General features: G+C 40.4%; 1 protein-coding gene across 1 annotated transcript in view; it reads right to left on the minus strand.

The window, feature by feature from the left end:
- The window catches only part of MUSK (muscle associated receptor tyrosine kinase), a 308,402-nt gene that overhangs the window by 85,648 nt on the left and 195,360 nt on the right, over positions 1-27,394 (minus strand). Inside the window, exons 10-13 of the mRNA XM_077475264.1 lie at positions 22,599-22,774; positions 8,751-8,774; positions 6,181-6,269; positions 2,121-2,280 (exon numbers count right to left, since the gene is read on the minus strand). Of these exons, the coding sequence (XP_077331390.1) occupies positions 2,121-2,280; positions 6,181-6,269; positions 8,751-8,774; positions 22,599-22,774 (449 nt within the window). The remainder of the gene's footprint in view (positions 1-2,120; positions 2,281-6,180; positions 6,270-8,750; positions 8,775-22,598; positions 22,775-27,394) is intronic.

Consider the following 27,394-nt stretch of genomic DNA (forward strand, 5'->3'; position numbering starts at 1 on the left):
ACCAGACCTGAAGGGTCTGGTTATGGATATTTAGGGGGAACCCCACGTCAAATTTTTTCTTAAATTTGAGGCAGGGTTCTCCTTAATATCCATACCAGACCTGAAGGGCCTGGTAATTGAATTTGGGGGACCCCCACGCTTTTTTTTTTTTTTATTTATTTATTTATTTTTTTATCAATGACTTTCAATGAGTGTTCTCTGTATTACGGGAGCCGACAATTCATTATAGCTGCGAGTGATTTTAAAGGACTTTTTTTCCTGCATAAATGACACTTTGTGCAGGGACAATTCTAAGCACGGGAAACATGCGCCCCTTCACAGGCATACTATAGACAACCCCCCCTACGAAATTTAAAGGAATATTACACTTTTATTGTTTCACTTTAATCATTATTAAAATCACTGCTCCCGAAAAAACGGCCGTTTTTAAAACTTTTTTTTGCATTGATACATGTCCCCTGGGGCAGGACCCGGGTCCCCAAACACTTTTTAGGACAGTAACTTGCAAATTAGCCTTTAAAATTAGCACTTTAGATTTTGAACGTTGGAGTCCCATAGACTTTAATAGGGTTCTAAAGTATGCTATATAGTTAGCTCCGTCGAATCTTCTTTATACATTCGACAGACACCATAAGCCTTCCAAGACAGATTCGACCGTAATTCATGTGGATTTTCGGACGAATGCAATTTTTGAACGAAAAACGAAATAAATAAAAACGAATTTCGGGAGTAACTAAATAAATTAAGTTTTCAGACGAAAACGAAATTCCGAAACGAAATATTTTACTCTGCACATGTCTAATATTTAGTACATTTATTTTTTATATTTTTGCACAATACAGTTTATAAGAGTGAGTTATTATCATTATTTTTGTTATACAGGGTTTATATAGTGCCAACAATTTGTGCAGCGCTTGTTATAAAGCTTCACTCTCCCACTTGTACAAACATATTCATATACTGTATATAGTGTGTGTTTATGTGTGTGTGTTTTTGTCTTGTAAAAGTTTTGTAAGTAAATCATATACAGGTATAACCTTAGTCCCCTTTCATGTGAGAGGTCAGATCCGGACAGGCTATTTGTTTTCAGTGGATCCATTTGCACCCTCTATTCTCCTCTATGAGCAGCCAAATGTAAAATTGTGTTTGTGTACACCCGGCTACCACCAATCTGGTTTGATCCGGCAAAAACAAACAAGGAGGGGTTGTTCCCCTCCATCTGGCCAGATCAGAGGGCAGTCGGGTGTAAACAGACAGCAGGTCCATTTACATCTGGCTACCCAAAGAACAGAGTGGGCTGTGTCCGTGTCCGCACTGCATAAGCTATGCTCAGTGGGGGACCAGCGAATGGATCCCCTGCTGAGAAAAACTGATCAAGCCCATATGAAAGGGGCCTTGTTCATTAAGGCATTAAAACACTAGGGAGGATGTAGAGTACAACAACCAATTAGATATTTAAAGCGACATTAAAGCTTCACCTTTTTTAAAATTAAAATAACAAATATGTTATACTTGCCTGCTCTGTGTAATGGTTTTGCGAAGATCAGCCCCAATCCTCTTCTTCTGGGGTCTTCTGCCAGCGCTCCAGGCTCCTCTTCTTTGGCAAGTGACTCCATTGAAATCCGCTTTCCACTGGGACACCTGTGCATGCTCACTCCTGAGCTGCCCTGCCTACGTCTATTAACACAGAGCGGGCGGTTTGGCCCTGCCCCCACTTGATCCACACAGGATTTGACTGAGAGCAGTGGGAGCCAATAGCTGATGCTCCTATCAATATTCCCAAGGAGGAGGGAATTAGTGGCGAGAGCACCTCGCTGGATCAGATTGGGCTTAGGTATGTATGGGGGGGGGGGGGGGCAGGTTGGAATTTTGCAGCACAGAAGATTTTTTTGGCCTAATGCATATAATGCATTAAATTGAAAAACATTAAGGCTTTAGAACCACTTTAAGTTAATAAGACCCACCCCTAGGTGGTACAGATAAAGTATTTGAAAATCAGGAACACTTCAAGGGACAGTCATAATAAAATCTAAGTAATCAGATGACACTCTTGGTTAAATTATAGTATATATATACAAATCAAAGTAAGCAGCATAAACCAGATTCTGAAAGTACATTACCCGTTTTACACATTGGAATGTTGCAGTGCTCCCATCGAACATTGGGATCTGCTGTATAACACCAAGGACGATTATGTTCTCCTCCCGGGTTTCTGCAATAATTCTCAGAATTGGCCAGCTCCTGGAAAACATCTGGCATCCTTCTGTGTAGATGAGGTAGCTGCAATAAAATTAAAAATCTCTAGCATTTTAAATGGTTGCATATTTTGGTAAAGAAAAACCTTAACAGTGTATTTATGATAAATATGCCAATAATCTGTACCTAGTATGATGACGTTTTAGTGGCATGTATTGCATTTTATCAGATTCTCCTATTCAATTTCCAATCTGCACTAGAAAAATAATAGCTTGAAGCTTTACTATGATCGACATGAGCAACACTAGTTACACATTTGACCTAGTCCTTAATCTTTTAATTATACACATAACATATTTTAACACAATAGAATGCTTTCCCCTGAGAACACATAAACTTGGGATGTCTTCTGAATGCATAGATCTATTTGATTACCAGGTGAGGACTGGGAACCTTTGACCCTTTCTTGACTAGTCTACATTTCATATTCCAGCATCAGCTTACCTTGGCATTTATTAACATGACATCTCATAATCACAAAGAAATTGACTCCAAAAGAATTCCCTCTGGAAGGTCCAGTTTAAGTGTCTGGATGGGCTTTAATGGGGAGCAAATATCTATATAGTGGCCACCATGTGTCACTGACTGTAGGTCCCACATTCATCAATTTCTAAATCATTCACTCAGATCCACCAGCCAAACATTTTTTAGATTGGCCCGTGTAAAAATACCTATGGAGAGTACCATTTCACACAGCTGTATTGAAAAATAATCCTTTAGTAAATTAATTTTAAAAGGTATGGTTTTTCTATAGTAATAATTAAGGTTAAAGTGACACTAAACTATATACTTATTCTTAAAAAATAATTCACTACTTAATGACCCGGTAATATGTTGTCGTGAAAGTGTTTCTTACTGTTCCCCTATGAACAACCGTTTAGCTGTGGTCAAGTGCGCTGCTCTATGCACACTAAAAATCCCAGAGTCCATAATTAATAGTCCATTGTCTACCTCAGGATCAGGAGCAAGCAAGAGAGTGACAGTATGTTCCTGTATCCAGCGAGGTTATGGAGAACGAGCATAGTCACCCTCTAAGCCCTTGTACACACGGTCGGAGATACCATCGGAATGTGTCCTATTGGACCATTTTGTCGGATAATCCGACTGTGTGTGGTATGCATCGGACTGTTTCCATTGGAATATCCGTCGGACCAAATTTTCCAACTTGCTGGAAATATTTTCCGACAAACTGGTCCGATTGGACATACTCCGATCATGTGTAGAGAATTTTGATCGGACCAAGTGCCACGCATGCTCAGATCAAATTCCTACATCAAAGCTATTAGCTACTAGCCTGAATGTAGTCCCATCGTAATGAAATTACGTCATCACGTTCTGAAAGATCGGATTTTTCGCCAACTTTGTCCGACCGTGTGTATGCAACAGTTTCGGACAAGATCCGACGGACAAAATCCGACAAGCAAAATCTGACGGATTTGGTTGTGGAAATCTCCGACCGTGTGTACAGGGGCTAACACCCTCTAAGTCACATAATAGCAATAAAACAAAGACATTTGGAGATTTGGAGGAGACTGAGAGCAATAGAAGGTACTTTTCTTGGTTAAAGTGGTTCTAAAGGTAAAACCTTCCCCCCCCCCCAATGATTAAGCTCCAAGGGGCAGAGCAACATGTGTTGTGGTTGTGGCCTGGGTGGAGTCCAAGCTAAGGCTGCCATTCATCTCACTTCATGCACATAAGTCTGCTTCACGATGTGCGGCTTATGGATATTTTCCTTTGACATTGCTGCAGCTTGGAGCTAGGATGAGCTCCCTGTCCCTGTCTGCACTCACAGCGGTCTAGTTGGACTTTAACTCTCTACCTAAATTTGGTCTTCTTGGGTCACAGTGAAAACTTTTTTTTTACTTTAAAGTGATTGTAAAGTCTCATTATTATTTTTTTTTTTTAATAACAAACATGTAATACTTACCTGCTCTGTGCAGTGGTTTTGCACAGAGCAGTCCAGATCCTCCTCTTCTCTGTACCCTCTTCAATGTTGCTGGCCCCTCCCCCCTGCTGAGTGCCCCTACAGTAAGCACCTTGCTATGGGGGCACTCAAGCTGGGCCACAGCTCCATGTAGCCATTTAGACATGGAGCCGCGACCTGGCCTGCCCCCGCTCTCCTCATTGGCTCATTGAGTTTGATTGACAGCAGCGGAAGACAATGGCGCTTCACTGCTGTATCAAGAGGCAGATTCCCGTACAGCCAAGTCTTTCATGAAACATTACTGGATTGAGATGGGCTCAGGTAAGTATTGGGAGGGGGAGCTGAGGGGGGCTGCTACACACAGAAGGTTTTTTTTATCTTAATGATTAGAATGCATTAAGACAAAAAATCTTCTGCCTTTACAATCACTTTCATGCATTCTTTGCATTAAGGTAAAAAACATTTTGCCATTTGCTGTGCCCTCCCCCCTGTATCAATCCAGTGCTGAGTTAAAACAGGCGGTGAGAAGGCCCCCTGGAAAGCATTTCACTATGAATCACTCTTCAGAAGGTGTTGCATGTATAAATGAGCCCTTAGACCATCCTTTTTTGGCCTTTTTAACACAGAGGAACCTTGCTATAACTTTGGTCACTGGAAAGAATGCGCCTTACATTAGTAGTCATTGGGAAGAATACCTCACTTACAAATAGTTTAAAAAAAAATCACTGTCAGTCACAGTGTCAGTGGTTACTTATTTGAGAGGCAGAAATTGCTCATTACTCATGGAACCCCTAGCAACTTCTGGAGGAACCCTAGGGGTTTTTTTTCAAATCACAAACATGTCATACTTACTTCCATTGTTCAGTTATTTTTGCACAGTGGCTCCGATCCTTAACTTCTGGGGTCCCCCGGTGGCGCTGGTAGCTCCTCCCCAAATCATATGACCCCCCTAGGACAAGCGCTTTCCCAAGGAGTTATCTTGCAGGAGTGCTCCCGAGTCCAGCATTTGCGTCCATAGATGCCCCCCGGCGCCCACGTCATTGGATTTGATTGACAGCAGTGGGAACCAATGGCTTCTATCAATCTATCCAATTAAGAGCCGAGACAATGGGCAAAGGGGAAGAGCCCGTCTCCACCATGGGAATTACAGGACTTAGGTGAGTAAAACGGGGGGGCTGGGGAGCCAGTCAGTAACAGAAGTTTTTCACCTTAATGCCTAGGATGAAAAAACATGAGGGTTTACAACCCCTTTAAGAATGGCCATCTTTAAGTTAGCACACCTTTTGTTTAGATGTACCTAGAATGTATTTAGCTGATTACAATTAAAAGTTAACTTGGTCCTTAACTCTCCTTGCCCTGTTTGGATGTTTCATTCATTGACTCTTTGCATGTATATTTTAGCAAATCAGGCCAAGGGTACATAAGTAAGTGATACTAATACCTCTGACACAACTCACCCATTCTTTTACAAATCATTGTGTTGAATTCCTATTCAAGGCAAATTTACCCTGAGCTAATGGTTTTTAGTTCAACTGCTTAATTTTGTAAAGGATTAAAAGTAAGTGTTTCTTTCTTATCGGTTATGTACACATGAAAAAAGAACCACCAATAACCGATTTTCTCTATAAAATGCTATAAACTGAACTGCAATTACAACTGCAGCTGCAGCCACTTATCATTTCTTAGAACTGTTATACAGTCTGTTTATATCGTAAGTTACTTACCGTATTTTATAACCAAATAAAGCATTAGAAAATCTCATTATGGTGCAACAGAGGAATATGCAGGTGCTTGTGCAGAACAGGAAATATTTTTCAAAGGTCTCAACTGGATAAGAATTTATTTTATTAGCTCTTTTCCCATATTAAGATAACACATTGGATCTTGACATTTTTCCTGAGACAAGAGAACTGGAATTTAAGAAAGCCGGAGACACTGGGCTGCCCTTGACTAAGTATTTTGCTTCTGTTCTGTGTATAATATGATGTAAGATAAATTACCTGCTGACTCCATTTCTGGCATGGAGTTCCTGAAGCTGTAGTGTTGACATTTCCTTGGTAATGTCTTCCATTGCCTCTATAACATGTTTCTAGGATACATAAAAAGGCTTTTAAATGATTATTCTTTGTATAGTAAAAGGTCATTCAACCCAAAATTATTATAACTTTTTTTATAAATGCTGGTGAGTTAAGCCATATACAGTTGTGCTCATAAGTTTACATACCCTGGCAGAATTTATGATTTCTTGGCCATTTTTCAGAGAATATGAATGATAACACAAAAACGTTTCTTTCACTCATGGTTAGCGTTTGGCTGAAGCCATTTATTAGCAATCAACTGTGTTTACTCTTTTTAAATCATAATGGCAACAAAAACTGCCCTAATGAATCCCCAGAGTGGCTCAATGATATTGAAGTCAGGAGACTGAGATGGCCACTCCAGAGCCTTCACTTTATTCTGCCGTAGCCAATGACAAGTCGACTTGGCCTTGTGTTTTGGATCATTGTCATGTTGGAATGACCAATTATGTCCCATGCACAGCTACCTGGCCGATGATGCAAATGTTCCTCCAGTATTTTTTTGCATTCATCTTGCCAACAATTTTGACCAAATTTCCTGTGCTTTTGTAGCTCACACATCTCCAAAACATCAGCGATCCACCTCCGTACCTTTCATCATAGGCCTTGTTGACTCCTCTCCATATGTAGCCTTTATGGTTGTGGCCAAAAAGCTCAATTTTAATCTCATCACTCCAAATGACTTTGTGCCAGAAGGTTTGAGGCTTGTCTCTGTGCTGTTTGGGGTATTGTAAGCGGGATACTTTGTGGCATTTGCATAGTAATGACTTTCTTCTGGCAACTCGACCATGCAGCCCATCTTTCTTCAAGTGCCTCCTTATTGTGCATCTTGAATCAACCACACCACATGTTTTCAGAGAGTTCTGTATTTCATCTGAAGTTATTTGTGGGTTTTTCTTTGCATCGCAAACAATTTTCCTGGCAGTTGTGGCTGAAATTGGAGTTGGTCTACCTGACTGTGGTTTGGTTTCAACAGAACCCCTAATTTTCCACTTCTTGATTAGAGTTTGAACACTGCTGATTGGCATTCTCCCCCCATCCCAGAGCAGCAGTTTTGTGAATGAAGCCCCTGGTAGTGGAAGCAAGTGGCTGCAGAGCAGAGCCACATAAGCCAATGCTTCCTGTATGGTGCCCACTCCTGTCACAGGCAGTGTGATACCAAATGCACTCCACCTGGGACAGTAACAGCCAGCAATACCAGAATGGAAGACGGTTATTAAAGGTAAATTTTCTACTAAATTCACAGTATATATGGATATATCTGTTTTGCAATGGTTACTGGGCTGCTTTCAAACTGATCCGCAGGTGCAGTGCAGCTGAGGGTTACCTGCATTGAACCATAGACTTCTGTTATTACCTGCGGGTTTGTTGCGCCTTCAAAAAGTTCGCCACACCTGCAGGATATAATAGATGTTTATGGCAAAGTGCAGCCAACCCACAGAAAATCCACAGGTTCACTGTGCGGCACCCACGCTTTGGGCAAATCACAGCGCATCAGTGTGAAAGCAGCCTTAGGCCCCTTTCAGGTGATTGATTCAACACAATCGGAATTACTATTCACTTCTATGGAGCAGCAGCTGTAAACGGACTTGTGTCTGTTTACACCCGCCTACCTAAAAAAAAAAAAAAAAAAATAGGAAGGGATCTGCCCCTTCCATCTGGGCGAATTGGACTGGATCAGAGGGCCATAGAGTAGAGTGGGCTGTGTCTGTGGACATGGACCTGTCATCCTCTTGCTCCGCTCATTGTGGCCCGTGACAAGTTGCTAATTCGCTTAAGTGGCCCTCGCTCTTCAAAAGGTTGGGCACCCCTGATCTAGGGATATATACTCCCAAAGAAGCAATGCCCACAGAAGAAATGAATAAACTTAATGTGATAGACTATACTAGCTAGTCTCAGTCATTACTTTGCATTCATCCAATGAAGAGAGGGTGTTTTAGTGCCCGTGAGATGGCACACTATTTTGTGTTTTTATTGAATTGATATAATAAAATAATATTTTTAATAAAATGTACCGTATGTGTTGTTGTCTATGGTGGTACCATTAAAGTCCATCTAGCCTCAAATTTATTTTTCAACAGAGAATCTAATTAGACATTTTCAGAAGAGTTGCGGGCTATGATATGCAAGGAGTGTAAGAGCATTGATTAGTCAAAATTTCCAGCAGATTCTAAGGCATATTGCGAGTGAATGAAAAATATTTTATGGAAAGGAAAATACTGCAAGAAACATGTAAAACCTTGATTGCAAGGCTCATTCACATGGCTGTGTAAGACCATACAATGTAAAGAACTAGTGCATATATGCACCACGGAGTCACAGTTGCTTGCATACAGCCGCAGCCAGCTGCGCTAAATTGAAAACATTTACTTTAATGTTTTCCAACTATCCTCATAATTTTAGATTTGGGTCACAAAATGTATAATAAATGTGGCTGAAAGAAAATGAAACACATTTTGCAATGATGAAATGATTTTTCCAATTCAACTTACTAGTAATGCTTTCCTTATGCAACTCTGGAAGACAAAAAGAGAGAAATATGATTTTCAAATGTACTCTTCTTTATGTGGAGTTTATAAAGTATGTGACACAAGTAAAGACAAACTAAAACAGAGTACCTGGAATAAATGCATGAAAAAAACAAAACACTTTTTTTTTCACTTAAAAGGTAACTCCGCGTTTGTGAGAATATAAAGCAAATAAAAATATAGCATTAACAATCGCTACACAAACCATGATAAAAAATAAATAAAATTAGGCCCCTTTCACATGATTCTGTGAGCTGATCCCATGCTGATCAGAGCGGGCAGATGACACATCCTTCTCCACTCAGTATATGGGCAGAGCTAGCTCTGCTCTATGAGTGGCTGGGAGTAAATGGACTCTGTGCTCTGTTTACACCTGACTTCCTTGCAATACACACCTCTCCCTTTTTTATTGGACCTGGAGGTAGGTGGGTGCAAATGGTTTATTTACACCTGCCTGTCCATAAATGAATGAATGGACCTTCTGATCAGAAGGCCCATCTGAAAGGGGCCTTAACTTTATTAACCACTTCCATACAGGGCATTTTCATCCCCTTCCTGCCCAAGCCAATTTTCAGCTTTCAGCGCTGTCACATTTTGAATGACAATTGCGCTGTCATGCGACGTTGTACTCAAATTAAATTTTGTTAATTTTTTCCCCCACAAATAGAGCTTTTTTTTGGTGGTATTTGATCACCTCTCAGTTTTTTTATTTTTTGCACTATGAACAAAAAAAGAACGTAAATTTTGAAAAAAAAACACAATATTTATTACTTTTTGCTATAATAAATATCCCATTAAAAAAAAAAAATTCCCTCAGTTTAGGCCAATATGTATTCTTCTACATATTTTTGTCCAAAAAAAATCCTAATACGCGTATATTGATTGGTTTGCACAAAAGTTATAGCGTCTACAAAATGGGGGATAGATTTGTAATTTTTATTATTATTATTTTTTTTTAATACTAATGGCGGCGATCTGCAATTTTTATCTTGACTGTGACATTGTGGCGGACAGATCAAACACTTTTGACACTATTTTGGGACCATTCACATTTATAAAGCGATTGCTGCTATAAAAAATGCACCGATTACTGTATAAATGTGACTGGCAGGAAAAGGGTTAACACTAGGGGGTGCTGCATGGGTTAAATGTGTGTCCTAGGGAGTGAAACTAACTGTGGGGGGAGGGGACTGATGAGGGGAGGAGATTGATCGGTGTTCCTCTGTACACGGAACATCTCATCAGTTCTCCTCTCCCCTGACAGGATGCGGATCTGTGTGTTTACACACACAGATCCATGTCCTGGCTCTATTACCGGGCAATCACGGGTGCCCGACGGACATCGCGGGCAGTGATACGGCGTGCGTGCACTCTCCACAAAGCCGGGAAGAAGAGGATGTCATATGACGCCCACCCGGAGGGAGGAACAGTTCCTGCCGCCGTCATTTTACAATACGGTGGTAGGGAACTGGTTAAAAATGTCTTCAATCTGTTGCCACTGTAATTTTCTGTAAAATTCAATACAATATGGGGGTAACCCAGGGGGCATTCCATACACAGTCGGTGTACAGAACTTCCCCAGTAATGTAATTTTCTGCTTGCATGACTTTCCAAGAAGTCTGCACTAAGGTGCAACTTTCCTCATTAGAACACTGCATGAGCATCAGGTGATTAGAATAAACGCAGACACTGATTTTCAGGAATCAGCATTCCAAGGGCATAATGGAGCATACAGAAGCAGGTTGGACTCTGCTATAAAGTTTGGTAAACTCCTTGTCTTGTACACAGATCACCCAGAGGAGATATTTTTTATTTTTCAACAAAAGTGGAGTTACTCTTTAAAAAAGTAGTGACGCCCAGCTTCTTTCCCACCCTTATGAAGAAATCTTAAACTTCAACAATTATTGGAAGCTACATAACCCACAATTTTTAGGTAAATTTGGCATTAAAACCCCAAGGATATTATAAGCCAACAAAAGCTTATTCCAATCCATACCCTCTGAGAGCAATCAAACCTTCTAAGCTCCTTTCTAGACATGTGCATTTCGTTTCGTTCCGAATCGAAATTCGGACGAATTTTCGTTATTCGGACATTCGGAAGCATCCGAATTACCGAATTACAATGCTAACGAATTCAACCGAATTCGGATGAAATTCTAATCAAATTCGAAAAATGACATTTTGAGACCCGAATTTGGGGCCATGTATCTTGGGGCCACTTGTAGTTAGAAACCCCAAATTTGGTATGCAAACACACTAGAACTAGCACTACAACGTCTTCAAATTTGGGGTTTCTTACTTCAAGTGACCCCGAGTTACGGGGCCCCAAAGCCGGGTCGCAAAATGTCAAGCACTTTTCTGCAGCAGAGAATGACATTTTGCGACCCGACTTTGGGGCCCCGTATCCCGGGGTCACTTGGGGCTAGAAACCCCAACTTAAAAATGAAATAGATAGTATCTATATTCTATTCTGTTCTATTGTTTTTCTAGTCTATTCTCTATTTCCATTCTAATCTTTTCTATTCAAATTCAAATTCATTCTATACGAAATTCGAATGTCGAAAGAAAAAAAAAATTATATATATATATATATATATATATATATAAAACCATCTTCCGAAATTCACATTTAGTATATAATGATTTAGACTTTAATAGAAAAGATTAGAATGGAAATAGAGAATAGACTAGAAAAACAATAGAACAGAATAGAATATAGATACTATCTATTTCATTTTTAATGTAATAGAATATAAAAGAATAGACTAGAAAAACAATAGAACAGAATAGAATAAAATATAATATATTCTATTCTGTTCTATTGTTTTTCTAGTCTATTCTCTATTTCTATTCTAATCTTTTCTATTCAAATTCGAATTCATTCTATACGAAATTTGAATGTCGGAAAGAAATATATATATATATATATATATATAACCATCTTCCAAAATTCGAATTTAGTATATAATGATTTGATTTTAATAGAATATAAAAGAATAGACTAGAAAAACAATAGAACAGAACAGAATAAAATATAATATATTCTATTCTGTTCTGTTCTATCGTTTTTCTAGTCTATTTTCTATTTTATTATAATCATTTCTATCTAAATTTAAAATTAATTAATTTAAAAATTTGAATTCATACTATTCGAAATTCAAATTTATTCTATTCAAATTCGAATTTCAGAAGATGGTTGTATATTCTTTCTATTTTCTTCTATTAAATTATATTTTTTTCTAATCTTTTCTATTTGAATTAGAAATTTTGGAAGATGGTTAGTTACTTACTTATATATATCTGTCACATCAACTTCTCATACTTGCAGTGTACCAGTGAAAAAAAAACACACACATCTTATTTCATTTATATTTATGGTATCAATGAATTTGTCAGCATGCTTGATTGAAGAAGTCACGGATGTCGATCGCAAGGCAAGTGCATATGCTGTATGTCATTGTCCACTTGCCACAAGTTGTGTATTGTATTTGTCCACTTGCCACCTCACCTGCCACAAGTTGTGTATTGTCCACTTGCCATGACACCTGCCACGAGTGCCACGTGACCTGCCCCGAGTGCCACGTGATCAAGTTGTGGACTGTCCACTTGCCACGTCACCTGCCACCAAGTGACCCCAGATATGGGCAATATGCCAAGTACTTTTCTGGGGTTTCTAGCACCAAGTGACCCCGAGATACGTGGCCCCAAAGTCAGGTCACAAAATGCCAAGCACTTTTCTGCAGCAGAGAATTACATTTTGTGACCCGACTTTGGGGCCACATATCTCGGGGTCACTTATAGCTAGAAACACTAAATTTGGTATGAAAACACAATAGAACTAGCACTACAACATCTCCAATTTGGGGTTTCTAGCACCAAGTGACCCCGAGATACATGGTCCTAAAGTCGGGTCACAAAATATTTTCGAATCCGGTTGAAATAGTTTCGAATGCGGTTGAAATAATTTCGAATCATGTTGAAATCATTTTGAATCCGGTAGAAATATTTTCAAATTTGGTTGAAATATTTTCGAATGCGACCGATTTTTCGAATTCGGTAGAAAACGAAACGAAATCCGAAAACTAATTTAACAAATTTAACGAATATAACGAAACAAAATTAATTAATTAACGAATTAAAACGAAACAAAACTAAACAAATTTTTTCCTTTTGCACAGGTCTACTCCTTTCACTTCCGTTACCTACAGGTTGCACACGCAGGAAATCCTTAAGCTTTCTAGCAACTAGTCTGGAGTCATTTCTATGTAGGTATTACTGTCTTTTCCAAGCCAGCATCTACCATGCAGGTTGAAAAAAGACACAAGTCCATCAAGTCCGACCTGTGTGTGTGCTTTTTTGTTAATAGTACATTGTATACACCTGTATGTTGTGTTTTACCAAGCCATTTATGGACCATTATCAAAGTGAACAGGTTAACCCCTAGCAGACCTGTTCAGATGCTGGAGACTTGAACTGTTTTCCTTGCTAATTGCTTCTCACAAAGTTGCTGCTTAACCACTTGCCGACCAGCCATCGTCATTATATGGAGGCATGTCGGCATATTCCTGCAAAATGCCATAGCTGTACAGTGGTCCCTTTAACAGCTATAGTGGGCGTGTGCGCCCGCGGCACAGCGGAGGAGCCAATGCGCATGGCCAGTGGCTGCAATGTTCACTGGTCACTCTGATCACTCCACAGAGAGCCAGTACAGGGATCTGTCAATGTAAACAAACAGACCCCAGTTCTGTCAGGGGAGTTCAGAGTGATCGTCTGTTCCTAGTAATTAGGAACAGCAATCTCTCTGTACTCCCAGTCAGCCCCCTTCCCCCACAGTTATAAGCACCTGCCAGGGAAAACATTTAACCCCTTGACCACCCCCTAGTGCCAGTGACATTCACACATTAATCAGTGAATTTTTATAGCACTGATCGCTGTATACATGTCAATGGTCCCAAAAAAGTGTCAAAAGTGTATGATCTGTCTGCCACACATTCGCAGTCCCTCTAAAAATCGCTGATCACTGCCATTACTAGTAGAAAAAAAATAATAAAAAAAATGCCATAAATCTATTTCCTATTTTGTAGATGCTATAACTTTTGTGCAAACCAGTCAAAATACACATATTGTGATTTTTTTTAACCAAAAATACGTAGTAGAATACATATCGGCCTAACCTGATGAAGAAATTTGTTTTTATACATTTTTTGCGGGGATATTTATTATAGCAAAAAGTAAAAAATATAGTTTTTTTTTCAAAATTCTTTTTTTGTTTATAGCACAAAAAATAAAAAACTGCAGAGGTCATCAAATATCACCAAAAGAAAGCTGTTCCTTTCATTTTCCCTTTCACTTTTTACCTTTTACACTTTTTGTGTAATAACTCTTATTTGTGCATACACCCTTTGACTCTCACTGTGTGGAGAAGCCCTAGGTGGTTCCTTGATTATTTTGAATTTACCAAGAGTCATGCGACTGGCAACAGGGTACTTTTTTTTTTGCACCCTGAAAAAAACTTCAATACATAGACTATTCAAAATAAATTGTGACATTGTGGTACATAGATCATAATTACAGAGAGATATTTTGAATTCCCACACTCACCTGCCTATTGAATCCAATGATGTCCCGCTGTGATCAGCTAATCAGAAGCCACACGCTGGGTCCAGCGCTGCCATCTTCATTCTTAACATCACCAGGAGCTGGCTGTCTTATCTGGGTTCAGGGAGCCAGCCCCTTAATAATTTACCACTGGGTCTGCCCAGTCACAGAGGGTAAGCTGATGTCTCCTGAGATATCTGATGTAGATATTCGAGGAGGCTGCTGCAGCAGGGCTCAAGTAATTCTCACCTAAGTGAGAATGGAGGGAGGGAGCAGGCTGGATCAAGAATATTGAAAAAAAAAAAAAAAAATAAAAGAAGGTTGCTGCTTTTATGTTAATGAGTAATTATGATTACCATAATGCAATATGGTATTTTGGAGTATCAAATTTAAAGATTAAGTTCGCCTTTTACATAAACTGCTCCATGCAGGCCAAGGGAGCAAGTCATTTATAATGCAATGTGACATTTGTAAAAATCATTTTTTAATACAATTGCCATATCTGTAGTATTTTTCTGTCACCCATGTATTTTTCTGTCACAACAAGGGCAGAAGATTTAATAGATGGAAAGTTGAAAAAATTACTGAAGTTCCACTATAACTCTAATATTTTTAGGAAGGCATCTCCCTGTGGCCTCCCACTTTGCTTTTAGATGTTTTGCTATTGCTACTTCTTCCAGTCAAAGCAGGCCCACTATTACTTGATGAAAACACACCTTTACACACATTTTTACTTTTTTTTTTCATCAAAAAGTTTTTATTGCCCAAGAAAAACAAAGCAAATCCAAACAAGTATCACATTACACATCCATTTGTCAGTGAAAAATCAGTTACAGAACCATTAGTCATGCCTTTCAATAAACAGGTAACAATGAGTAGTCATTGTATGGCACATTCAATGTTTAATTCCTTATAGTGAGACACCGCAATCCCTTGCCATTGTACTGACATCCATACCATCCCTGCTTTTTCCCTGCAATGATATATTATGCTCCAGCAAGCATTTCCCCGGGCATCCATTGAATCTATGGTAATCTATGGGCATCTGAGCAGCGTCAACTGTACCAGTTCTCTGGGACTAATACCTGGTGTATCAAGCCATGCGGCCCATAATCCGTCAAATTTCCTAGGATTCCCCCTATGTTGATATATGTATTTTTCCATGATAAGGGAGTTACCCATGTGCCAAATCCAGGATTTAACCGACAACGAAGTGGCAAATTTCCAGCTCATAAGTATTATTTTCCTAGCTTGGAATAAAGGCCATCCTTTCATTTCCTCTGGGATTGCCCCCTCCAGTACACCTAGAAGGAAGCATAGTGGATAAAGAGGGACATTTGTTTGAAATACCTGGTTAAGCGTGGCCAGGACCCCTTTACAATATCTATGGAGTTTGGGGCAACTCCAGAGGACCACGCAAAGCCGCAGATGGACTCTGGTGGCAAGAAAGTGCCCTGAGGCGATTCAGTTCGCATAGGTAGCGCTATACAAGTCACTCACTCACTCACTCACCTGCCACTATTTCGCACTTTCCACAGAACGGGTTGGGAAGTTTGCCCATTCTATAAAGCTTGACTGGGGTATAGGGTGCTTGCAACAGGATGTATGATAGGGATACTTTTTGATAACAAGTGTTAACATCTTGAAGGGCTTCTTCCCACTGCTCTCCTGTAATAGGGCCTAAGTCTGCCCCACACTGGATCACTGCTTTCATGGGGAATCCCTCCAAGAGTGTGGATAAGAGCATAAAATAGCATTGGGATATTATACCATTTGTGTTTGTTGCGTTTTGCAGTATGTGCAAAACAGGGGCAGGTGACTGTACCCATTCCACTGCGGTACCTTTAACAGCATGCTTTAGTTGTAAGTAGTAGAATAGCATGCTGGAAGGCATTGCATATTTACATTGCAAGTCTGCGAAAGAAAGCCGTCTTCCGTTGTGAAAGACATGCTGGAGGTGAGTTATTCCCATGGAGCGCCACCTGGGTCCCTGTTGGAGTTTGGCCAGTTTCTCAATATGATTTATTCCCCCAAAGTGGGCTTAAGCTGTATACCCTGTTACTTGCTGCAATTGTTTGACCTTATTCCACACCTTCTGAAGGTGTGTGTAAGTAGGCATTTGTTTGTTGGGCCATTGAAACAGCCGTGCTTCCAGGCCCACTCTGCAAGATACTCCAATCAGCCTTATCTTTATACTCCTGGAGCAGTGGTTCTTTTTCTTGTATGCTAACAAATAGGAGTTTGGCTAATAAGCCAGCAGACTTGGGAGCCATAGATCGAATCAAATGCTGCAGCTGTGCAGCCAAATAGTATATCCAAGGGTTGGGGAGTGCCAGACCACCCCCCTCCTTTGGATACTGTAGCTGTTCCAGTTTGATCCTGGGGGGATTGTTATGCCAAAGGAGTAATCTGAATAGGTAATTGATCACTCGAAAAAATTTCAGTGGAATAACCACAGGTGTGTTGTGAAGCAGGTAAAGAAGTTGGGGCATGAGGATCATATACAATTTTACAGAATATGATTTAAATAGAAAGGGTGCTGCTGCTGTTTTGGAAGCAAAGCTATCTGCAAAAGAAAATCATTGATTCCAAAGCCAAAATATGTCATCAAAGTACACTGGGGTTGATTTACTAAAGCTGAGGAGTACAAAATCTGGTGCAGCTCTTCATAGAAACCAATCAGCTTCCAGGTTTTTTTTGTGTGTTTTTCATGTTGCACTTGAAGCCACATGAAAAGGTCCCTACCATACTTTACTTTTTTATTTTCACTTGGCAAAGATCCCTCATAGTAGCACCTGGCTTCTCATTCTAGTTGTTTGGCAGTAGGTTGACCAACAGACCTAACGGAGCCAAAATTGTCCATCAAAATGTATCTATTGACTTCACTGCAATTTGCCTCAAAATTAGCTTTCAGCTAATCTTTTTACCATTTTCAACTCTAGGCGAATCAAATTTCAGCTAGCTCATCATCGCTATTGTTGAGTTGTGGTGGACACAGGAGTATATTTTCAACAACCTTATTACTGGTAGAATGGAGAAGGGAAGTGAGGGATAGATTTTTTTTTTTTTTTTTTTTTTTTTTATCTTGGAGCACTAAAACACCTTCATAAACTATATTTTTAATTAAATCTAAAACACCTAAATAAGTATCCTCAAAGCAATTAAAATCTTGCATGAAGGTATGTCCAGATTAATATGTGTAGTACTTGCATTTGCATGCACTTGATGACACCATTATCTACTGTGACTGAGAATGCTGCATACCCAGCTGCAGTTAATATGCATCCAACAGCTGCATTCCTATCTGGGTGTGTCACCTGTAATTTAACTGTAGTATTGTGCACTGCTTCTTATTCAATATCTGTAAAATGAACCTCAAGAAACACACTGCAGGAATGTCCAAACCTGAATGTACTGGCAATGATGAAATGCGTTGCAGCCAGTAATGTGCAGTTAGCCATTAACCACTTCAGCCCCAGAAGATTTACCCCCTTCCTGACCCGAGCACTTTTTACGATTTGGCAGTGCATCGATTTAACTGGTTATTCTGCGGTCATGTGATGCTGTACCCAAACAACATTTGTGTCCTTTTTTTCCCACAAATAGAGATTTCTTTTGGTGGTATTTGATCACCTCTGCAGTTTTTATTTTTTGCGCTATAAACAAAAAAACAGCGACAATTTTGAAAAATATATATATATATGTTTTTTACTTTTTGCTTTAATAAATATCCCCAAAAATGTTTTTAAAAAAGAAATTTCTTCATCAGTTTAGGCCAATATATATTCTTCTACATACTCTTGGTAAAAAACAAAAAACAAAAAAAAAATCTCAATAAGCTTATATTTGATTGGTATGCACAAAAGTTATCGCGTCTGCAAACTATGGGAAAGATTTATGGCATTTTATTATTATTTTTTTTGCTAGTAATGGCGGTGATCTGCAATTTTTATTGGGATTGCGGCGGACACTTTTGACACATTTTTGGGACCATTGACATTTATACAGCGATCAGCACTATAAAAATGCACTGATTACTGTGTAAATGTCACTGGTAGGGAAGGAGTTAACACTAGGGGCGATCAAGGGGTTAAATGTGTATTTATAAATGTGTATTCTAACTGTATGGGGATAGGACTGAGTAATATCTTTGTTCCTTTTTACTAGGAACAAACGACATGTCTCCTCTCACCTGACAGCACAGAGATTTGTGTGTTTACACACACAAATCTGTGCTGGGGCTCGTGCACACAATTGTATTAATTGGTTGCACTCACACTTCAGTAAGGTAGAACAGGCAAACTAAGGAAACGTACAGCATTTCCAACCAACAAAATGGCTGCTGCATCCCAGCACACAAGTCATGTCACTGGCTCCTCCCTACGCATTGTGTTATCACTGATATTGTCAGGGGCGTGGCCGAACATGTGCTGTGCTCAATATATATATATATAGGGAGTGGCTTAACAGTGGACGGGTTGGTCTCTTCGTTCCAATAAGAGGAAGCGTCATTTTGCTGGTTGGAAACACTGGATGTTTCCTTTGTTTGCCTGTTTTACCTTACTGAAATGTGAGTGCAACCAATTTTCTAAACTTTTCAATAAAAGACAACTAGGATGTCTGCACTATGAAGTGGTTTCTCTCTCTATTGGGTACTACATGTGGCGGGAGAGCTGTTAGATTTATTCCCATGTGGTTGTGGAGCTGACATTGAGAGGCATCTAGGCTTGCTGTTATCTATCTGAAGGAGCTGTAGTTTTATCCCCATGCTGCTAAGGAGTGGATTTTGAGAAATACCTAGGCTTGTTTTATCTACCTAAGAAGAGGCAGTGTGTTTGGGTAATGGTGGTGGTGTAGTCACAAGTGGATTTTGAAAGATTTACTACTGTTGTTATTATGGACTTTTAAGTGGAGTTGATTCATAATCTATTCGATGCAATGAAAGTTCATGTTGGACTATAATACAGTTCCTATTAGCACTACACCAATTGTAGAGTTTACAATAAAAGTCTCCAAATACCCCAGCCATAGCCTGGGGACAATGGGTAGACTGTAACAGGAAATCATGGTAGGAGTGAAAAGGACGTTGGTTGAGTTTAGACACATAGGGTTTATTAGAGTACTCAGAAAACTTTTGTTTCACCCAGAGTAATGATTTGTCAGTAGCAGATATAGCTATGGATTTGAGTTGCTGACATAGGAATGTCACTGCAAGAAGACAAGCCCCCATAGGGAAGAACACAAGGTGATGCTCAGCAGAGCATAATTTAGTTAAGAGGGATTTTTTTGGCTGCTGCATTTCTTTTTAAGCGAGATCCCTCTGATATACACTGCCCTCGAAAAAAGACCCTGTGAGCCTCCCATAGGATGGACACCACCTCCACTGAGCCGGTATTAAGCTGAAAGAATTCAGTCAGGGCCTGAGAACGTTTCTCCTTAGTGTCCAGCTGATTTAGGAGGGATTCGTTTAGTCGCCAATGGCAGGTTTTAGGGAAGGCCTTTGAGAGGGTGAGATTTAGGGATAATGGGGCATGATCAGACCAGGTTATTGAGCCCAGTTCAGATGACACCACATTATTAGAATGAGAACTGTTTACTGGTAAGGTGTTTTATTCTCCAAGAATCAAACGTGATGAAAGCGGATCAATTTCTGAAAAGAAGTGGCTAGAGACTGCATTGGAGGAGGGAAATTGGTGTGGAACAAGGATCTTCTATCTCATGAGGGGGAGAAAGCAACATTAAAATCGCCACCAACAATTGTAAAAAGATGGGGGTATTGTTGTAATACCTCAAATACCTCAGTGAGAAATTTTATCTTAACAGAGTTAGGAGCATAGACATTCATTAGCGTGAGAGTAGTGGACATAAATTCACATTTCAAAATCGCATAGCGACCATGAGGGTCTAGACGAGTGGACTCGATCCAGAGAGGACAGGCACATTAAATAAACTGTAGATGTGCGGTGATGGGTCGCAGGTTGCGCCTTTTTGTCAAGGTGATAGGAGAAAGATCGCTGAAGATCTACATTTTATCTCTCTTGTATTCAGTGTGAGTATGATTGCGAGTTGCTAGGGTGATGGCCTCTTTGCTGTCGTAGTAATGGGAATGTACCACTATGTCTCTTGGCCTGGCTCCAGCAGGGGATTTAGTCACCAAGGTCCACACGCCAGTCTATATCATGAGCCAGATAGTTAAATAGACCCAGGAGATAGGAATGTATCTTATTGTCATGCACATTTTCTGACACCCCTCAAATGTGTAGGTTTTGGTGTCTTTCTTTATTTTCCAGGTCTTCCTGGTATAATTGCAATTGCGACACTGAATGTTTAAGGGAGAAATTCTCCTCTTCCAGAGCATGCACATATTAAATCATGTCATCAGCATGGCTGTGCGTTCCACAATCTGGTCTATCTTTCCCCGCAGTTCCTGAGAAAGCTTCCCAACCTCCTGAGATATAGTGAGGGTTAGCTGGAGAATTAATGCCTGGAGCTTTTGATTCAGCATCTCAGTGGTTAACAGCGACTGGAGTGTGAGCCACTGTAAGGACGTGGATATGCTCAACCGGGTCTTCCTGTGAAATTGAGACAGGGGGTGCAGGCCTAGACAGGAACCACTCCATGGTGGTAGCATGCCGTGGCTCGGTTTGGGACTGGGGGTATGGCTTTTGGCAGCCAATTTCACCATGGGATGCCCAGAAGGAGTAGGGTCTGATGTTACTCACCCCTGGATCTGTACAAGGCTTGTGTTGCTGAACAGGGGCCACGGAGAGCGGAGCAGGACTGGAGCTCATTCATAATGCATCCACCATCCTCTAAGAGCCGCTCATGCGCCGACAATCATTTTGCTACCCCAAAAAACATGTATTATTAGGTTTCTGTCAAGCATAGTACATTTCTATTTTGTCTCTAAAGCTGGACACACTTTACAATCTGATCATTTAATATACTCTATTAAAGCCCCACCCTAGGCAAAAATGTTGTTTAGTCTGAGTGGGATAGCACAGATCCTCTATCAGTCTTTAACTGCTTCCCGACCAGAGCACACCAATATACGTCGGCAGAATGGCACTGGTGGGCAAAAGGGCATACAGGTACTTCCCCTTTAAGAAGTGGCATTGCGGGCGCGCGTGTGCCCACCACGTTCTCCGTGACTGTGACCGTGGGTACCGCAGATTCGATGTCCACTGGGTGCCCGTGATTGGGTCATAGAGAGGTAGAACGGGGAGATGCTTTTGTAAACAAAGCATTTCCCCATTCTGCCTAGTGACAGGACAGAGATCACTGCTCTCTGCCATCTAGAGCAGTGATTGCTGTCATGTGTGTTGTAGCCCCCCCACAGTTAGAATCACTCCCTAGGACGCACTTAACCCCTTCATCACCCCCTAGTGGTTAACCTCTTCACTGCCAGTGTAATTTACACAGTAATAGTAATAGTGTAAAAAATATCCGATGTGTACACCATAATGTCGCAGTCCTGATAAAAATTGCAGATCGTCGCCATTATTACTAATAAAAAAAAATAATAAAAATAGAAGAATTCATATCAACCTAAACTGGGGAAACATTTTTTTTTATATATTTTTGGGGGATATTTATTATAGAAAAAAGTAAACAATAATGTTTTTTTTTTTCAAAATTGACGCTCTTTTTTGTTTATAGTACAAAAAATAAAGACTGCAGAGGTGATCAAATACCACCAAAAGAAAGCTCTATTTGTGGGAAAAAAAGGACGTCAATTTTGTTTGGGTACAACGTCGCACGACCGCACAATTGTAAAGCGGCACAGTGCCGAATCGCAAAAAGTGCTCTGGTCAGGAAGGGGGTAAATCCTTCCGGGGCTGAAGTGGGTAAATGGTGTGTTTGTTACCACTGGAGTGGGAGGAGATTTCCCCAAACTTCTGAAATTTTCTGACAGCCTTCCCCTGGAAGGGCAGTAAAGAGAATTCTTGCCAATGAGGACTAATGTGGCACTAGCTACCTAAACAATCATTTTTCAATATATATCTAGTTACGTAGGTACCTGCATTACACAGCTATTTGTAAATGTTACCAATTGAACAAATCTGGCTCTGCATAGCCAACATAAGTATACAAAATCTACAGACAGCAAAATTATTAAATTAAGCTCTCTAGCATCTTAATTTGGTAAGATGGCAAGAGCTAAAAATTCTTTTAAAAGCTGTTGGAAGAAAGATGTCTACAAGAAAACCTTACCAAAAAAAGAAATCCTAATACAAGACCTGGGATTCTTCTGCATGCTGGGAAGTTTCTCACAGTCTGGAAGTGTCAGCAACATTAAGCCAGACTTATAAATCCCTTTGCGTGAATTCTCCTCCATGGAGAGCCATTCTTTGAAGCAATATAGATCTTTAACAGCAAGGCAGTGTTCCCTGAAAAACAGGAAATATTTTATGTACAAAGGCAAACTAGAAAAAAGAAACACGAAAATAAAAAAAGGCAAGTATAGTCTAGGTATAGGCCTTACCAGCCACATAGGCTAGTACTGTAGTGTTAAACTAAAAAAATCTCTGCGCTCAGGGTAATATTACAAATAAGCAGCTAGCACCAAAGGTTTATGATACTAAACCAGTGTTTCTCAATTCCAGTCCTCATGGCCCACTAACAGGTCATGTTTTCAGGATTTCCCTCAGATGAAACAGCTGGGGTAATTACTAAGGCAGTGAAACTGATCAAATCACCTGTGCAAAATAATGGAAAGCCTGAAAACATGACCTGTTAGTGGGCCATGAGGACTGGAATTGAGAAACACTGTACTAAACCCACAAGGTATATACAAAACTGTAATGTTTTTTCCACTCCACTCAACTAAGTTTCAATATCAACACTAAAGAGTAGCTAGAAACCATTTAAAAATTCATCACTGCTGCGTTTAATAAAGTAACTTGCAAATATTGTTGGTTGTTCTTCCTATGAACCAATTTATACTTCTCTTTGGGCACTCTTTCCTTTATCTTAAGCTGCATGGGTATTTCTACAGCTCTGTTTCCATATAGCTCTTACCAATAGGTTTTCATGTAGCATGTTTAAAAAGGCCATTTATATGTATTATGGTGCACACATAGAGCATAAAGTAAATTCTCCTCTGCAAAATGCAAAAATAAGATGCATGTTAAAATGTTATAGCATAGTACAGTGGATGGCAGTGTTTATCAAAAGTCTTTAATACGCATATTAAAATGTGCACATGCATTTAAAGCAACCCTTTCTTTTAGTAAGGTAAAGTAGTAGCTAGAATGTTATTAAGGCTTGGGAGTCTGCACATATTTTTATCCAGCATACTGAGTATTCTCCACTTTTATGGGCACTAGAATCCCTCACCTCTGCAACTATCTATTTGTTGTTCAGTTGATGGGCCTAATTGTCCAGATGAGAGTCAAGGAAGATGGGAAGGAGAAGACTAGCCTATCAAGGTATCTCCAATTTAGGGGTTTTCACATAACATTTCAAATTCACATTACTTTAGTAAAAGAAAAGTGATCAAGTATGACCAGGCTTTGTTAGCACAAAGGAGTAAAATAAATACATAGTCAATATTTTCTGAAAGCTTACATATAATTTTTTTCCTAGAAGTGAGTGAATGCCATACAATGTTACAGTTATCTTACAAACATTAGTACATTTACAATAGACTGGCTGAAGAAGAATGAATTACAGTTTGGGACGAAAAAGGTCAAAGTTTTCATATAAGCCAAAAAAAAATTACGGTCTCTAAAGACAGTATAGGTGAATAAATTAGGTACTGCTGCTATAGTGCAGACAACAGGAAATTACATGCTTCAAAGGTGCTGCTTTAATTTATTTCAAAATCCAGATAGAGAAAACACTTTCCATACTTGGCAAAGTTTCAAGGCTTCAAGGCTCCCTCTTACAAATGCATAAAGGTTACATAATAACTGAACTTTAAAAATAAAAAGATTTTGCAGCAAATTAATTAGCAAAGACTGCCCATCGCACATGGCTTATATATATTCTGTTTATCCATGACACCAGAAAATAGAGAAATGCAGTAATCTTTCCACTCCATGACCAAGTCCTTTGCTACCATTTTTTGCACAGTTTTTCCTGATTTGTGTCTTTTTCAGCAAAAACTGGAGCAGAATTTAGTGCAGCTGTGCATGATTGTTTCTAACTTCAGCTTGTTCAATTAAGCTTTGAAAATAAAAACTGGAAGCTGATTGGTTTCTATGCAGAGTTGCACCAGATTTTGCATGCTCCAGGTTTAGTAAATTCCTCCCTGACTTGAAGCAAGGTTCCTACTAAATAAATGTAGTGGTACCCTCGTAAGGGCTGCTGATTTGGTTACTAGCATCCGCTAATCACTGTACTGCCAACCTCCCATTCACCATTTTAAAGACAATGAACATTTTTTTCCCGTTTTGTTGCTTTTATTGAAGGGTACAACTTGGATGGGAGAAAAGGGAATATGAGATGCCCATGATACAGCACATTCTAAAGCCTCAAGGCCCGTACACACGATCAGACTTTTTGACAACAAACATGCAAATCAGCTGTTTTGGAGCAACATCCGACCGTGTGTATGCTCCATTGGACAAACTTTTTCGGTTTTCATCTGACTTTTGTTGCCTGTGCGAACAGACAAACTTTCTGGCAACAAAAGTCCGATGGAGCAAAGTCTGATCGTGTGTACAGAAAACCATAGGACTTTTGTACAAAGTACAAACACGCATGCTCAGAACCAATGCAAAAGATCAGACAACAATACAGAAGTTGAATAAAAGGTGGCGGTAAAGAGCAGAAAAACCACGTGATTTGGTGAAAGTTGGCTGAAAAAGTCCTGCCGTGTGTATGCAATACAAGTTCTCAGCCAACGCCTTTTGTACCAAAATCCACAGGAAAGTTTGTACAAAGTCTGATCGTGTGTATGAGGCTTCAAAGTCAGATGAAAAGGGGGCCCCCGGATACACCCTATGTGAATGAGTATGGGGTACAATGTACCCCTACCCATTCACCTGTGACAAAAATGTAAATAAAACACAACACACAAGGGTTAAAAATAATTTATTGCACAGCTCCGGGGGTCTTCTTCCGTCTTGGGGGGTCTTCTCGCTGGACTCCTCCGCTATCTTCTGCTCTTTTGCTAGCTCTTTTACTAGCAGAGCCGTCCGGGGGTCTTCTTTGGACTTCGGGGGTCTTGTCCCCCTCTTCAGTTCTTCTTGCTGGGCCTCCGCTCCTTCTTCCAGCTCTTTTACTGGCGGTGGCCAGGTCTTCTGTCACTGCTGTCGCGGCTGTCTTCGCCGCCTTCTGTTCTTCTGTTCTTCTCTTCTTGAGATGTTGACTCGTCGCTGTCTGTAGCCGCAATGACAGGGACGCGGCGTGCGGTGACTTATATAGGAACATCTCCGGGTGATGCTCCCACCCATTATGATGTCACAGTCCCAGAGGATGCTGGGACTGTGACATCATAATGGGCGGGGACATCACCCAGTGACCCCACCCATTGCCCCTATATAAGTCACTGCGCAACACGTCCCTTTCATTACGGGCAGAGACAGCAACGAGTCAACATCTCAAGAAGAGAAGAACAGAAGGCTGCGAAGGCTAGTAAAAGAGCTAGCAAAAGAGCAGAAGATAGTGGAGGAGTCCAGCGAGAAGACCCCCCAAGACGGAAGAAGACCCGTGGAGCTGTGCAATTAATTATTTTTAACCCTTGTGTGTTGTGTTTTATTTACATTTTATTTCACAGGTGAATGGGTAGGGGTACATTGTACCCCATACTCATTCACATAAGGTGGGGGGGCAGTATCCGGGGGCCCCCCTTATTAATCCTGGAATCCCAGATTCCGATAAGACCCCCTGCCCGCAGACCCCGACAACCAACGGCCAGGGTTGTCGGGAAGAGGCCCTTGTCCTCATCAGGCCCTTCCCCAAACACCCCCCCTCATGTTGAGGGCACGCGGCCTGCTACGGCTCAGGAGGGGGGGCACTCGCTCGTCCCTCCCCACTTTCCTGACCGTCTGGGTTGCGTGCTCAGATAAGGGTCTGACATGGACTTGGGGGGGGGCCCACGCCATTTTTTTGGAATAGGGCTTCCCCTTTAAGTCCATACCAGGTGACGGGGCCAGCGACTTTGCTAGTCCCGGCTACCTGGAGCCGCGCTCAAAATGAACAGACTTTTCTCCGTGTGGGAAAAGTCCGTTCATCTCAAAAGTACGGCGGACTAGCACACAAACACACATTTTGAGTCAAAACTACTTTCTAAGTCCGCTGGACTTTTGGGTAAAAAAAGTCCGCCAGAGCCACACACAGGCGGGTTGTCTGCCGGACTTTTCCGCCAGATAGTTTGATTGTGTGTACGCAGCATTACAAGAAAAGTTTGACCCCCAAGTCAAAAAGAGCCTAATGGATGAACGACAACATAGCCACAGCGGGTAAAAGAGGTATCCAATCCTCTTCACAAACTCCATACTGTATAAGGTTGCACATACAAAAAGAGAAAGAAGAGCCCCACTTTCCAAGAGTGTAAAATCTGAGGACTGATTTTATTTAAAAAGGTTAAAAACACTTCCATTTAAGCAGACATAATCATTGCCAAACAAACTACAATTCTCAAGATGCAAGTCATACGCGCCTGGTGCCGTTACAGCATCTGACTTCATCGTACACATTTCCTTTAAAAAATGTCATAATCAGGGGCTCAGAGGTGCTGCTATACCGCATGTTATATATATTGGCAGTGGGGGAAGGAAGGCATACAGAAAGTAAACTGGAAATGGTTGAAAATTGTTGTCAATTAACCTACAAATACATATCGGCCTAAACTGAAGAAAAAAATGTTTTTTTATATATTTTTTGGGGATACTTATTATAGCAAAAAGTTAAAAATATTGAGTTTTTTTCTAAATTGTCGCTCTTTTTTTGTTTATAACGCAAAAAATAAAATATGTATGTATGGCCTTGGCCACCTTGCTGCAGCTCAGTTTCAGGGTCTTGGCAATCTTTTTATAGCCTAGGCCATCTTTATGTAGAGC

The sequence above is a fragment of the Lithobates pipiens genome, unplaced genomic scaffold (genome assembly GCF_037356315.1).
Source record: "Lithobates pipiens isolate NorthernLeopardFrog02 unplaced genomic scaffold, aLitPip1_a1.2 Scaffold_13, whole genome shotgun sequence".
Classification (NCBI taxonomy): domain Eukaryota; kingdom Metazoa; phylum Chordata; class Amphibia; order Anura; family Ranidae; genus Lithobates; species Lithobates pipiens.